Source organism: Physeter macrocephalus, chromosome 17 (genome assembly GCF_002837175.3).
Source record: "Physeter macrocephalus isolate SW-GA chromosome 17, ASM283717v5, whole genome shotgun sequence".
Classification (NCBI taxonomy): domain Eukaryota; kingdom Metazoa; phylum Chordata; class Mammalia; order Artiodactyla; family Physeteridae; genus Physeter; species Physeter macrocephalus.
In genome coordinates, this window is record NC_041230.1 from 27,515,390 (window position 1) to 27,528,745 (window position 13,356).

General features: G+C 44.7%; 1 protein-coding gene across 2 annotated transcripts in view; it reads left to right on the top strand.

Moving 5' to 3' along the window:
* Positions 1-2,849: 2,849 nt before the first annotated feature.
* LOC102990478 (liver carboxylesterase-like) overlaps positions 2,850-13,356 on the top strand; it is a 41,170-nt gene continuing 30,663 nt past the window's right edge. The window contains exons 1-2 of one of the 2 annotated variants that reach the window (XM_028477851.1): positions 2,850-2,961; positions 6,362-6,569. In XM_028477851.1, the coding sequence (XP_028333652.1) occupies positions 2,910-2,961; positions 6,362-6,569 (260 nt within the window). In that variant the 5' untranslated portion in view covers positions 2,850-2,909. The remainder of the gene's footprint in view (positions 2,962-6,361; positions 6,570-13,356) is intronic. The other variant, XM_028477852.1, reaches the window with a different exon arrangement.

The following is a 13,356-nucleotide window of genomic DNA, read 5'->3' on the forward strand; positions in this document are numbered from 1 at the left end:
GGAGGATCCCACATGCCGCGGAGCGGCTGGGCCCGTGAGCCATGGCCGCTGAGCCTGCGCGTCCGGAGCCTGTGCTCCGCAATGGGAGAGGCCACAACGGTGAGACGCCCTCGTACTGCAAAAAAAAAACAAAAAAACAAAAAAACACTCGCAATATTATAGCCAAGAAATGGCTGTTGCAACACAAATTAGAGGTATAACCTTCCAAAATTTTTCCTCCCCAAAGAAAGATATTTTTTATATTATAGTGGGATATTGTACATGACTAGATTTTTTACTTTTATTTATTTTTTAAAAATTGTTTTATAAATTTGTTGATTGATTTATTTATTTTTGGCTGCATTGGGTCTTTGTTGCTGCACGTGGCCTTTCTCTAGTTGCGGTGAGCGGGGGCTACTCTTCGTTGCGGTGCGTGGGCTTCTCATTGCAGTGGCTTCTCTTGTTGCGGAGCACGGGCTCTAGGCTCGCAGGCTTCAGTAGTTCTGGCACGCAGGCTCAGTAGTTGTGGCTCACGGGCTCTAGAGCGCAGGCTCAGTAGTTGTGGCACACGGGCCCAGTTGCTCTGCGGCATGTGGGATCTTCCCAGACCAGGGCTCGAACCCGTGTCCCCTGCATTGGCAGGTGGACTCCCAACCACTGTGCCACCAGGGAAGCCCTAGATTTTTAAAAATATTTGTTTACTGAAAGATTATCCACACACCGTAAAATTCACCTTTCTAAGGCGTACACTTCAGTGGTTTTCAGTATATTCACAGAGTTGTGCAACCATCACCACTATGTAATCCCAGAACATTTTCATCACCTCAAAGAGAAGCCTCTACGCATCAGCAGCCACACATCATTCCCCAACCCCAGGCCTGCAGCAGCCGCTAAACTACTTTCTGCCTCTATGGATTTGCTTAATCTGGACATTTCATACAAATAGAATCATACAATATATGTCCTTTCATGTCTGGCTTCTTTCATTAGCGTAATATTTTCAAGGTTCATCCATGTTTAGCAGGTACCAGTACTTCATTTCTTTTTATGGCTGAATAATATTCCATTGTATAGATAGATATTATTTTATTTGTCCATTCATCAGTTCCTGGATATTTGGGTTCTTTCCACTTCGGGCTATTGTGACTAATGCAGCTATTTGTGTACAAGTTTTTGTATAGATATGTTTTCAGCTGTTGTGGGTATATACCTAGGAGTGGAATTGCTGGGAAATCTGGTAACTTTGTGTTTGATTTTTTTTAATTTTTAAATTTTTTTGGCCTCATCACGTGGCATGCAGGATCCTCAGGGATCGAACCCGCGCCCCCTGCAGCGGAAGCATGGAGTCTTAATCACTGGACCGCCAGGGAAGTCCCTGTGTTTGATTTTTGAGGAATTGCCAGACTGTTTCCTAAAGCAGTCATAACTATATTATAATCTGTTTTTTTCCCCTTCACAATAGATCGTGACTGCCTTTCCTTGTCAATAAATAGAGGTGTGCATGACTTCCCTGGTGGCTCAGTGGTTAAGAATCCGCCTGCCAACGCAGGGGACACGGATTCGAGCCCTGGTCAGAGAAGATCCCACATGCCACAGAGCAACTCAGCACATGCGCTACAACTACTGAGCCCGCGTGCCACAACTGCTGAAGCCCCCGCGCCTAGAGCCCATGCTCTGCAACAAGAAGCCACCTCAGTGAGAAGCTCGTGCACCGCAACAAAGAGCAGCCCCCGCTCGCCGCAACTAGAGAAAGCCCGTGCACAGCAACGAAGACCCAACGCGGCCAAAAATAAATAAATAAATAAATAGAGGTGTGCATCACTAGTTTGAGTGAAAGCATAGTATTTCCTTAGCCAGCTGTACCAGAATGTATTTAGAGAATGTCCTATTGTTCAACATTTAATAATTCTATAAAACAGGCTTTGAGCATTTTCCTTGTGTCCCTAGCGGGTAAGTGGCGCTTTCACAGGTATACTCAGAGCACTTCGTATCCCTCTACTTTGGTGCTTTCAGATTGCATTGCAATCTACCTATCACCTCTCCCTGCATCTGTCTTATTTATTACATGGTGAGCTCCTCCACGAGATGGAACATGTCTTGGATTTATCTTTGTATCCATTGCACTTACCAAGTGCCAAGTATTTGGTAAATGTTTGGAGAATGAATGAATAAGTGAAATAATGAATAAATGGAAGGAAAGATGGAGGGATGGATGAAAGAATAGAGCCAAAGACTATGGAGAGATGGAGTCCCTTTACCGTAAGAACATTCAGTCCAAAGATCCCTGCCTGGAGAGGTAATGAGTTCCCTGACCCTGGAGGTGTGCAACAGGAGGCTGAGTCACTTAGCAGGAATATTGTGAAGTTAATTTAGGCATCAGAAGGGAGACTGAATGAGATTTAAGGTGTTTCCAAAATAAGAGCATGGAACTCTATGAAGTAGAAGCCCAGGGAAATGAAAAGATTTGCCCTTAATTCCCCAGCTGGGCAGCTGTGGGTCTGGGAGTTGCTCTGAAAGTTTTCAAGTTGTTCTGAGAACCCCAGACCACAGCCTCCCCTTGTCCAAAGGCCTCTGTGCTGGTGTCCGCCTTGGGTAGCTCACAGCGCACTAAGGTTAACGTCCGGGAAGGGAAAAAACACTTAAGAAACAAATGGTTGAACCTGTAGGTGGCTACCTGTAATTGGAGAGTAAAGTCTGGGCTCTTGATTTAAAAGAAGGTAAATTCTGGGTGGGCATGGCTTACAGCCCTAAACAGCAGCCCACAGGGAAGGGTGGGAGAGCTTTTCTGTTATTTCCAGATTAGGCTACTGAGCAACTGAGGCGGGAGCCTGTGCAGAGAGCTGGGGGCGGGAGCTGGGGGCGGGGACTGGAACAGCCCCTCTGAGCAGTGCCAGGAGACCTGCGGTCACAGGAGCTGCTGTCCTTCCACGATGTGGCTCTTCGCTCTGGTCTTGTCCTCCCTCACCACTTTGACGGCTTGGGGTGAGTCCTCCTAAATTCAAATAGCGGGGGACCTTTGGAAATCCTTGTGTGGGACAAGGGGAAGGAGTGACAGGCGCGGTTCTGCAGCAGCGCGCCCTCTGTGGACTTGGACCGTCTAGCCCAGCTGGTCCCCTGCAGCAGGAGACACAGTGGACGATAAACACCCTAGACTCGGCTGCACGCCCCCACACCAGAGGAGGACAACCAGCTAACCTCCTGCATCCCAGTTGAGGACTTCGGAGAGTTCCATATCTTTTGCTCTTGATTACTAATACGGACGTGGCCAAATCCTGGAGCTTAGCTTACCAGAATATTAATACCGCCTCTGGAGGCAGAGTGTGTGGGTTTGCATCCCAGCTCAGCACTTACTGGCACTGTGAGCTTAGGCAAAGGACTTCCTTTTTCTGTGCCTCAGTTTCCCCCTCTATAAAATGGGGGTGAAAGCTGTATCTACATCAGTAGGCGGTTGTGAGATTGAAACGGGCTGTTGTTTCTGAGAGAGTGCCTGGAATGGAGAGAGTGCAAAAAAGGGATAAAGAAGTTGTATTAAAAGACAGTGTATTGGAACTCCCCTGGCGGTCCAGTGGTTAAAGACTCTGCACTTCTACTGCAGGGGGCGCAGGTTTGATCCCTGGTCGGGGAACTAAGATCCTGCATGCTTCGCAGGGCAGCCAGAAAAAAAAAGACAGTGTATTAATAGACAGTTTGGGGTATTCTAAGGCCCACAGATCAAGAACCAACTGTCATTGAAAAGGTGGTTTATGACTCAATTTCCCCAGAGGAAGGAGTACGGAACTACCATGGTGGGCCTGGAGGTGAAGCCCTGGGTGGGTCATGAGACACAGGGAAGAAGGAGGAACTGGGGGTAAGGGGCTTTATGGGGTTGCTGGGGGGAAGGAAGAGGTGAGGCAGGATAAGCAGGCTTGGGATTGGCAAAGTAGCCAATTTCAACAGGTTCTGGGGCTTAGGGACTGCACAGTTGTCAGGTGCTTGGCCTGGAGTGATTAGGGCAGGATGATAGTGGCCAGATGTGGAGGGCCTGATAAAGAAGGTAGTTGGGGTACAGGCTCTGGCACGCTTGAAGGGGAAGTTCATTCCTATCATTAGGGATTGGCGAACTCTGGGAGGGGCAGTCCCTCCAGAATCAGCAAGGCTCCAGAAGTCAAGGCATCAGAATACAGAACATAAAAGACCTGGTTAATACAAGGGTGCAGCAAGGGACCTCAGAATGCATCTGTGCCATTTTATAGATGGGGAAACTGAGACTCAGAGAGGGAAATGTACATGCCAAGGTCAACCGGAAAATCATGCTCTGAATTCTATCTCTATCTCCTGAGTCCAGAGCCAGTGCTCTGGCTGTCAGTGCACTGACACCCAGGCTCCACTGGGTTTTATCTTCCTCCTGGGCCTACGATACTGTGAGAGGCCCGGAACTGAGGGTAAGAGCAGAGTAAGAAGCAAATTAGGGGCAGATTATTCCCTTACTGCTGTTTACCCCTGGCAGGGCCATGCCAGTTCTACCTTTAGAAAGTCCATCCTGGGAACTTCCCTGGTGGCGCAGTGATTAAGAATACACCTGCCAATGCAGGGGACACGGGTTCGATCCCTGGTCCGGGAAGATCCCACATGCCGCGGAGCAACTAAGCCCGTGCGCCCCAACTGCTGAGCCTGCACTCTACAGCCTGTGAGCCACAACTACTGAGCCCACACGCTGCAACTACTGAAGCCACGTGCCTTGAGCCCGTGCTCTGCAACAAGAGAAGTCACCCAATGAGAAGCCCACGCACCGCAATGAAGAGTAGCCCCCACTCGCCGCAACTAGAGAAAGCCCGCGCGCAGAAACCAAGACCCAACACAGCCAAAAATAAATAAAATTTTTTTAAAAAGAAAATCCATACTGGCTGCCTGCATTTCCTCAGTTACTTCATCTGAAAAATGGGCGTATTGATGTCTACCTAGCAAGGCTTTTGTGAAGATTAGTTTAAAGGAACTGGAATGCCCATGTGGCACATAGTAAGTGCTCAATATACAAACATTACATATAACACAAGTGGCAACTGCTGCCGTTACCAGAATTGCCTATACCTCTCAGCCAATCGCCCACTTTTTCACCCTTGCCAGTTGGACGTCTGTCCACTTCATATCTCTTGAAGGTTATCATTGGATTTGTCTATAAGACCAAATCTGGGTTACTCCTTTCTGTTCAGGTCACATACTTTGAGAGAGAGGTTGACCTTCTGTCTATATCTAAAGAGGAATAATTGGGAGGATGAGAGGCTGGAAATCGTTTCCTGTTAGGATGCTTAAACAAACTGAAGCTGTTGAGGACGGACAAGAGAAGACTTGAGGGATGGGTATGAACATGGGTCACTAAGGCTGCCTGTCACATGAAGGTGCAGGACGTCCCAGAGCAGGTAGGACCAGGACTGATGTGGCAGCTGCAGGGAGATGCATTTCAGCTCAGTGAGAAAGAACTGTCTGCTCCATGAGAAGGGGACAGATGGAATCTGAGCCCCAGTCTCGCTCCCTCTGGATGACCGTGCTCAGAGCCAGCAGAAGGGGCCTCTTCAAGCTGATTGTTTCACTCTCTTTTACTCCAGGATGATTCACTGCTGCTCATTTACCCACTTAATAAAGCCCGAATCACTGGCCTGGCGTTTGAGACCCTCCCAGACGTGAACCTGTCTTATCCAGGATTATGTTCCTCCCCCATTACTCTTCCTGACCCAAATGGGCCAATCGCTCTTCCTCAAGCAGGTCTTGCACTTTGCTGTCGCAGAGCCTCACCTCTGCACAATCTCATCTCTGTTTATACCTTTAAGCACCCTCTTCCACCTCCCCTTGTCACTCCTCCCACTACTGCAAGTCCCAGCTCCAAGGTCACTGCCTCCATGAAGCCACCAGTCAGAAGGCCTCGCTCCCTCTTCTGTCTCCTATGGCACCTTACTTGGTACCTCTCTCAGGACACGGACCACTTTCTTCCCAGCAGTAGGGTCAGGTATGTATGTGGCTCATCCTCCACATAAGGTCAGATTTCTGAGAAGAGCAGCCTGCTCTTGTTCATCCTCTCATCCAGCGTGCAGCTCGGCACCAGCGTCCAGTGATTGCTTCTAGATGCTCCTAAGTGTGGAAACCGAATGCCTTCTTCATTCCCAGTGGCTCTTCTTTTTGCATTTATGTCTTATTTGGTGCTCTTCTACCTCCAATTCCAATTCGCTCCTTCAGATAGCGCTGTGAGTCGGGAAGGACAGTTAGCTTCATTCTCTCTTACATAAGAAGAAACTGAGGCTTAGAGAGTAGGGGGGACATTCAAGATCACGTGGCAAAAGTAACAAAATTCACCCAGAATCCAGTTCAGACCTTCACCACTGACATGTCCTCATTTCCTCTCAATGTCCAGCAGGGCAACCACCCTCACTGCCTGTTGTGGACACCGCGCAGGGCAGAGTCCTGGGGAAATATGTCAGCTTAGAAGGTTTTGCACAGCCTGTGGCCGTTTTCCTGGGCGTCCCTTTTGCCAGGCCCCCTCTTGGATCCTTGAGGTTTGCACCGCCGCAGCCTGCAGAACCATGGATCTTCGTGAAGAATACTACCTCTTACCCTCCCATGTAAGTCAAGGTGTGACTTTGGCATCTTCCAGTGGGGATGTTAGCCTCAAAGGACGCAGGAAGGAGCCAAGGCAATCCTCTGAGTGGTTCATACTTCATCCTGGAATCCTCAAGATACTGTAGATCGTTAAAAACATTCCAGAACTCTCATAGCATTCTAGAGCCCTTTATTCAACTAATATTTATTGAGCAACTTTGCCAGGCATTTTCTAGTTTCCTGGAATCTATTAGTGAACAGAACAAAGATCCCACCTTCATGGAGCTTGCATTCTAGCAGGGGCGGATAGATAGTAAACAATATGCAAATTAATAAATAGACTGTACAATATGTTAGAATATGATAAGTGCTGTGGAAAAAAATAAAAGTTGAGCAGGTGAGGGGTTTCAAAAGTAATGATTCTGTTAACCTAAAACAATAAAACAACCAGATATTTTACCAGCAAAACCAGAGATTTATTTGGGAGCAGCAAAGAATCGCAATTGGGGACATGCAGCTATGGCAAACCACATGCAAGTCTGGTAAAAGGAAAGGCAACTCTTTTATAGAGGCAAAGGGGAAATTAGGAGGCACTGTTATAAACAAAAAGTCCATTGGAGGAAACTGGGAGTTTGTTATGTACTGGCTTTTAATTGGCTGAGTAATGATAGTCTCTGATTGGCTGAGCTGTTGCCAGGCAAGGAGGAAATCTTTCTTGTAGTAAAGTCGTGTCACTTCTGGTCAGAGGTGCACAGTATGTCTCTTCCTAGGGGGATCTGTATTGAGGAGGAGTGATATCTTCCTGAGATCTCCCCCTCCTGAGCTCCAGATTCCATTTTAGTGAGGGTTCTCTTTATTAATTTTCACAGTTCTATTCATTTTCCTTCTTGAACTTTACCATAGTGGGAAGTGAGGTGGGCCAGGAGATGTGTGGATGGGTAGTGCTTTGGGGTGTTGGCTGGGCAAGTTCTCAACTCCCAAATGTGTCTAGCTACCTAGTCACAAGCAGAACAATGGTTGATGTGTTCTAGTTAGCTGGTCAAGTTGGGCAAGAAGACTCACAACTGTCCGCCAAGGCACCTTAGATGTCTACAAGCATTGATTCAGACCTTATTTATCTCAGCAAGAGATTTCTAATAATTTCCAGGGTCCTGCCTCTTGCTGAATGTTCTTTTCTTCTCTTCTCTCCTTACTCCCTTCCTTCCTTACTTCTTCCGTTCTTTTAAAATAATATTCATTCTTTTTATTTCCTGATTACAATTAATATGTTTTATTTATTTTTATTACAAGTATACATTTTATTTCCTGATTGCAAGTAATAAGTAATACATACTTATTACATAAAGTGAGAAAATATAGGTAAGTAAAGGTAAGAAAATGAAAATCATACACAACTCCACCACCTAGCAAGAACTGTTGTTCATATTTTAGATTCTATTTTTCCAGTCTTTTATCTGTTGCATAATTTCTCCCTTAAAATGTAATCACATAATTTTCTGTACCCAATTCTAACGTGTGTGTTTTTTCCCCCGCACCAGAAAGCAATTCTCACACAACATATATGTGTCCAACAATTTAGCTAATTCTGACGCTGTCTTCCTAGAGATAGCATCAGATTCCACAGATTAAGGGCTCAGCTCCACAATAACTCCCTCTGCTTCAGATGCCAGTTCCAAGTCCAAGATGTCACCTATGCTTCTGACCAACTGGCTATAAATTAGAGGTTCCTGTGACCCCCTCCTTAGGTTCAATAGAATTTGAATATTCAAATTTGAATATTCAAATATTCAAATTCAATAGAATTTGCCGTAGCAGCTCACAGAACTCAGGAAATTAGTTTTCTCACTAGATTACCAGTTTATTATGAAGGATATTAAAGGATACAAACCACTAGCCAGATGAAGAGATCCATAAGGTGAGGTCCCTAACAAAGGAGCATCCATCCATCCTTCTTGAGTTTGGGACCCAGCACGGTGACACTTAGAAGAGTTCTGGTTCACCAACCAGGACGCCCTCTGAACCCTGTCCTTTTGAGTTTTATGGAGCCTTCATTGCATGGGCAGGATGACTGAAAGCATTGGTCAATGGTGATTGATTCCTCTCCAGCCCATCTCCCCTTTCCAGAGGTCAGGGGGCTGTGGTGCAAAGTTCCAACCCTCTAATCACATGGTTGTTCCTCTGGCAACCAGTTCCTGCTCTTAGATGAGGTCCAAAAGTCACCTCATTAACACAACAGTATACACCACTCAGGAGATTTCAAGGGTTTTAAGAGCTCTTCAGCAGAAACTGGACAAAGATCAAATACATATTTCTTCTTATATCACAATATCATATTACACGATACAGATACTTTATTTTTTTAATTTATTTATTTTAATTTATTTATTTTTGGCTGCGCTGGGTCTTCATTGCTGCATGCGGGCTTTCTCTAGTTGCGGCCAGCGGGGGCTACTCTTCGTTTTGGTGCGCGGGCTTCTCATTGCGGTGGTTTCTCCTGTTGTGGAGCACAGGCTCTAGGCATGCGGGCTTCAGTAGTTGTGGAGCATGGGCTCAGTAGTTGTGGCTCACAGGCTCTATAGCGCCGGCTCGGTAGCGCACAGGCTTAGGTGCTGCGCGGCATGTGGGATCTTCCCGGACCAGGGCTCGAACCCATGTCCCCTGCATTGGCAGGCGGATTCTTTACCACTGTGCCACCAGGTAAACCCCAAGACAGATACTTTAGATGCCTGTTTTGCTCATGAAAGTATATCATGAACGTCATTCTATGTCATTAAATATCACACCCCGACATTTAATAGCTGCATTACATTGCATATTGAATCATAATTTATTTACCACATCTCTTATTTGGGATTATTAATTGTTCTGGATGATTTTGATAATATAAGTAGCACTATGATGAATATCCTGTAGCTAAATCTTCATGCATGTTCATAAATATTTTTGGATAAGTTCTAAGAAATAACATTTCCGAGTAAGAGTATTTTTTAAATTTCCCTTCAGAAATATTCCAATTGCACCCCTTTGATTCATATATTGAAAACCTCCATTAACTGAATTTTTAACAATGTTTTGGGTTATTAAAAATGGTTTTGGGCTATTGAATAGGCAAAATAACGATATTTTTATTATCATCGTCATTATATATATGATTATTCTCTTTATTCTGCATTTATCTGAATACTAGTGACATTGACTTATTTGTTCTTTTTAAACCTTTGATTGTCTTCTTTTATGAATATTATGCCCCTTGCCTTGGTGATCTGGGGAAAGTTCCCCCGGGATGGAAATCAAGAGTTTATCTTTGGGGCTCTGACTCTGCCACTTGACAGCTGTGTCATCCAAGCATCTCAGTGCTTCAGTTACCTCATTGACATACTGGAGGCAGTCATGCTGTTTTGTGGGGACACTGAGATCTGGAAATGTGGCTTATAATGTCCTTGGAAACATAAACACTACATAGTATGGTTCTTTCTGGCTGTGTGACCTTGGGCAAATTCTCTAACCTCTCTGTGCCTCAGTTTCTCAACTGTAAAATGGGAATAATAACAGAACCTAAATCATGGGGCTGATGTGAAGATTAAATGAGTTAATATATAAGGAGTATTTAAAACAACAGTTGGTGAGAGAGCACCGGAATCACAACTAACTGCTGAACAATCATTGACAGGAACACCCTGGAACTCACCAAAAAGATACCCCACATCCAAAGACAAAGGAGAAGCCACAATGAGACTGTAGGAGGGGTGCAATCACAATAAAATCAAATCCAATAACCGCTGGGTGGGTGACTCACAAACTGGAGAACACTTATACCACAGAAGTCCACTCACTGGAGGGAAGGTTCTGAGCCCCATGTCAGGCTTCCCAACCTGGGGACCCGGCAATGGGAGGAGGAATTCCCAGAGAATCAACTTTGAAGGCTAGTGGGATTTGATTTCAGGACTTTGACAGGACTGGGGGAAACAGAGACTCCACTCTTAGAGGGCACACACAAAGTAGTGTGTGTATGAGAACCCAGGGGGAAGGAGCAGTGACCCCATAGGAGATTGAACCAGACCTACCTGCTAGTGTTGGAGGGTCTCCTGCAGAGGCGGGGGGTGGCTGTGGCTCACTGCAGGGACGAGGACACTGGCAGCAGAAGTTCTGGGAAGTACTCTTTGGTGTGAGCCCTCCCAGAGTCCACCATTAGCCCCACCAAATAGCCTGCAGGGTCCAGTGCTGGGTCACCTCAGGCCAAACAACAACAGGGAGGGAACTCAGCAGACAAGCAGATTAAAGTTTTACTGAGATCTGCCCACCAGAGCAACACCCAGCTCTACCCACCACCAGTCCCTCCCATCAGGAAGCTTGTACAAGACTCTTAGATAGCCTCATACAACAGAGGGCAGACAGCAGAAGCAAAAAGAACTACAGTCCTGCAGCCTATGGATCGAAAACCACATTCACAGAAAGAGAGACAAGATGAAAAGGCAGAGGAATATGTACCAGATGAAGGAACAAGATACAACACCAGAAAAACAACTAAATGAAGTGGAGATAGGCAACCTTCCAGAAAAAGAATTCAGAATAATGATAGTGAAGATGATCCAGGACCTAAGAAAAAGAATGGAGGCAAAGATTGAGAAGATGCAAGAAATGTTTAACAAAGACCTAGAAGAATTAAAAAAAAACAGAGGTGAACAATACAATGACTGAAATGAAAAATACACTGGAAGGAATCAATAGCAGAATAACTGAGGCAGAAGAACAGATAAGTGACCTGGAAGACAGAATGGTGGAAATCACTGCCACGGAACAGAATAAAGAAAATAGAATGAAAAGAAAGGAAGACAACCTAAGAGACCTCTGGGACAACATTAAACGTACCAACATTCGCATTATAGGGGTCCCAGAAGGAGAAGAGAGAGAAAAAGGACCCAAGAAAATATTTGAAGAGATTAGAGTCAAAAACTTCCCTAACATGGGAGAGGAAATAGCCACCCAAGTCCAGGAAAGGCAGAGAGTCCCAGACAGGATAAACCCAAGGAGAAACATGCTGTAATCAAATGGACAAATATTAGAGACAAACTATTAAAAGCAACAAGGGAAAAATGACAAGTAACATACAAGGGAACTCCCATTAGGTTAAGAGCTGATTTCTCAGCAGAAACTCTACAAGCCAGAAAGGAGTGACACAATATATGTAAAGTGATGAAAGGGAAGAACCTACAACCAAGATTACTCTACCCGGCAAGGATCTCATTCAGATTTGATGGAGAAATCAAAAGCTTTACAGACAAGCAAAAGCTAAGAGAATTCAGCACCACCAAACCAGCTCTACAACAAATGCTAAAGGAACTTCTCTAAGTGGGAAACACAAGAGAAGAAAAGGACCTACAAAAACAAAACCCAAAAAAATTAAGAAAATGGTAATAGGAACATACATATCGATAATTACCTTAAACGTGAATGGATTAAATGCTCCAACCAAAATACACAAGCTTGCTGACTGGATACAAAAACAAGACCCATCTATATGCTGTCTACAAGAGACCCACTTCAGACCTAGGGACACATACAGACTGAAAGTGAGGGGATGGAAAAAGATATTCCATGCAAATGGAAATCAAAAGAAAGCTGGAGTAGCAATTCTCATATCAGACAAAATAGACTTTAAAATAAAGACTATTACAAGAGACAAGGAAGGACACTACATAATGATCAAGGGATCAATCCAAGAAGAAGATATAACAATTATAAATATATATGCACGCAACATAGGAAGACCTCAATACGTAAGGCAAGTGCTAACAGCTGTAAAAGAGGAAATCGACAGTAACACAATAATAGTGGGGGACTTTAACACCTCACTTAACCAAAGGACAGATCATCCAGACAGAAAATTAATAAGAAAACAAAAGCTTTAAATGACACAATAGACCAGATAGATTTAATTGATATTTATAGGATATTCCATCCAAAAATGGCAGATTTACACTTTCTTCTCAAGTGCACATGCAACATTCTCTAGGATAGATCACATCTTATGTCACAAATCAAGCCTCGGTAAATTGAAGAAAATTGAAATCATATCAAGCATCTTTTCCAGCCACAACGCTATGAGATTAGAAATCAGTTACAGGGAAAAAAACGTAGAAAACACAAACACGTGGAGGATAAACAATACATTACTAAATAACCAAGAGATCACTGAAGAACTCAAAGAGGAAATCAAAAAATACCTAGAGACAAATGACAATGAAAACATGATGACCCAAAACCCATGGGGTGCTGCAAAAGGAGTTCTAAGAGGGAAGCTTGTAGCAATACAATGCTACCTCAAGAAACAAGAAACATCTCAAATAAACAATCTAAACTTTCAGCTAAAGGAACTAGAGAAAGAAGAACAAACAAAACTCAGAGTTAGTAGAAGTAAAGAAATCATAAAGACCAGAGCAGAAGTAAATGAAATAGAAACAAAGAAAACAGTAGCAAAGATCAATAAAACTAAAAGCTGCTTCTTTGAGATGATAAACAAAATTGATAAACCTTTAGCCAGACTCATCACGAAAAAGAGGGAAAGGACTCAAATCAATAAAATTAGATGAAAAAGGAGAAGTTACGGGCTTCCCTGGTGGCGCAGTGGTTGCGCGTCCACCTGCCGATGCAGGGGAACCGGGTTCGCGCCCCGGTCTGGGAGGATCCCGCATGCCACGGAGCGGCTGGGCCCGTGAGCCATGGCCGCTGGGCCTGCGCGTCCGGAGCCTGTGCTCCGCAACGGGAGAGGCCACAGCAGAGGGAGGCCCGCATACCACAAAAAAAAAAAAA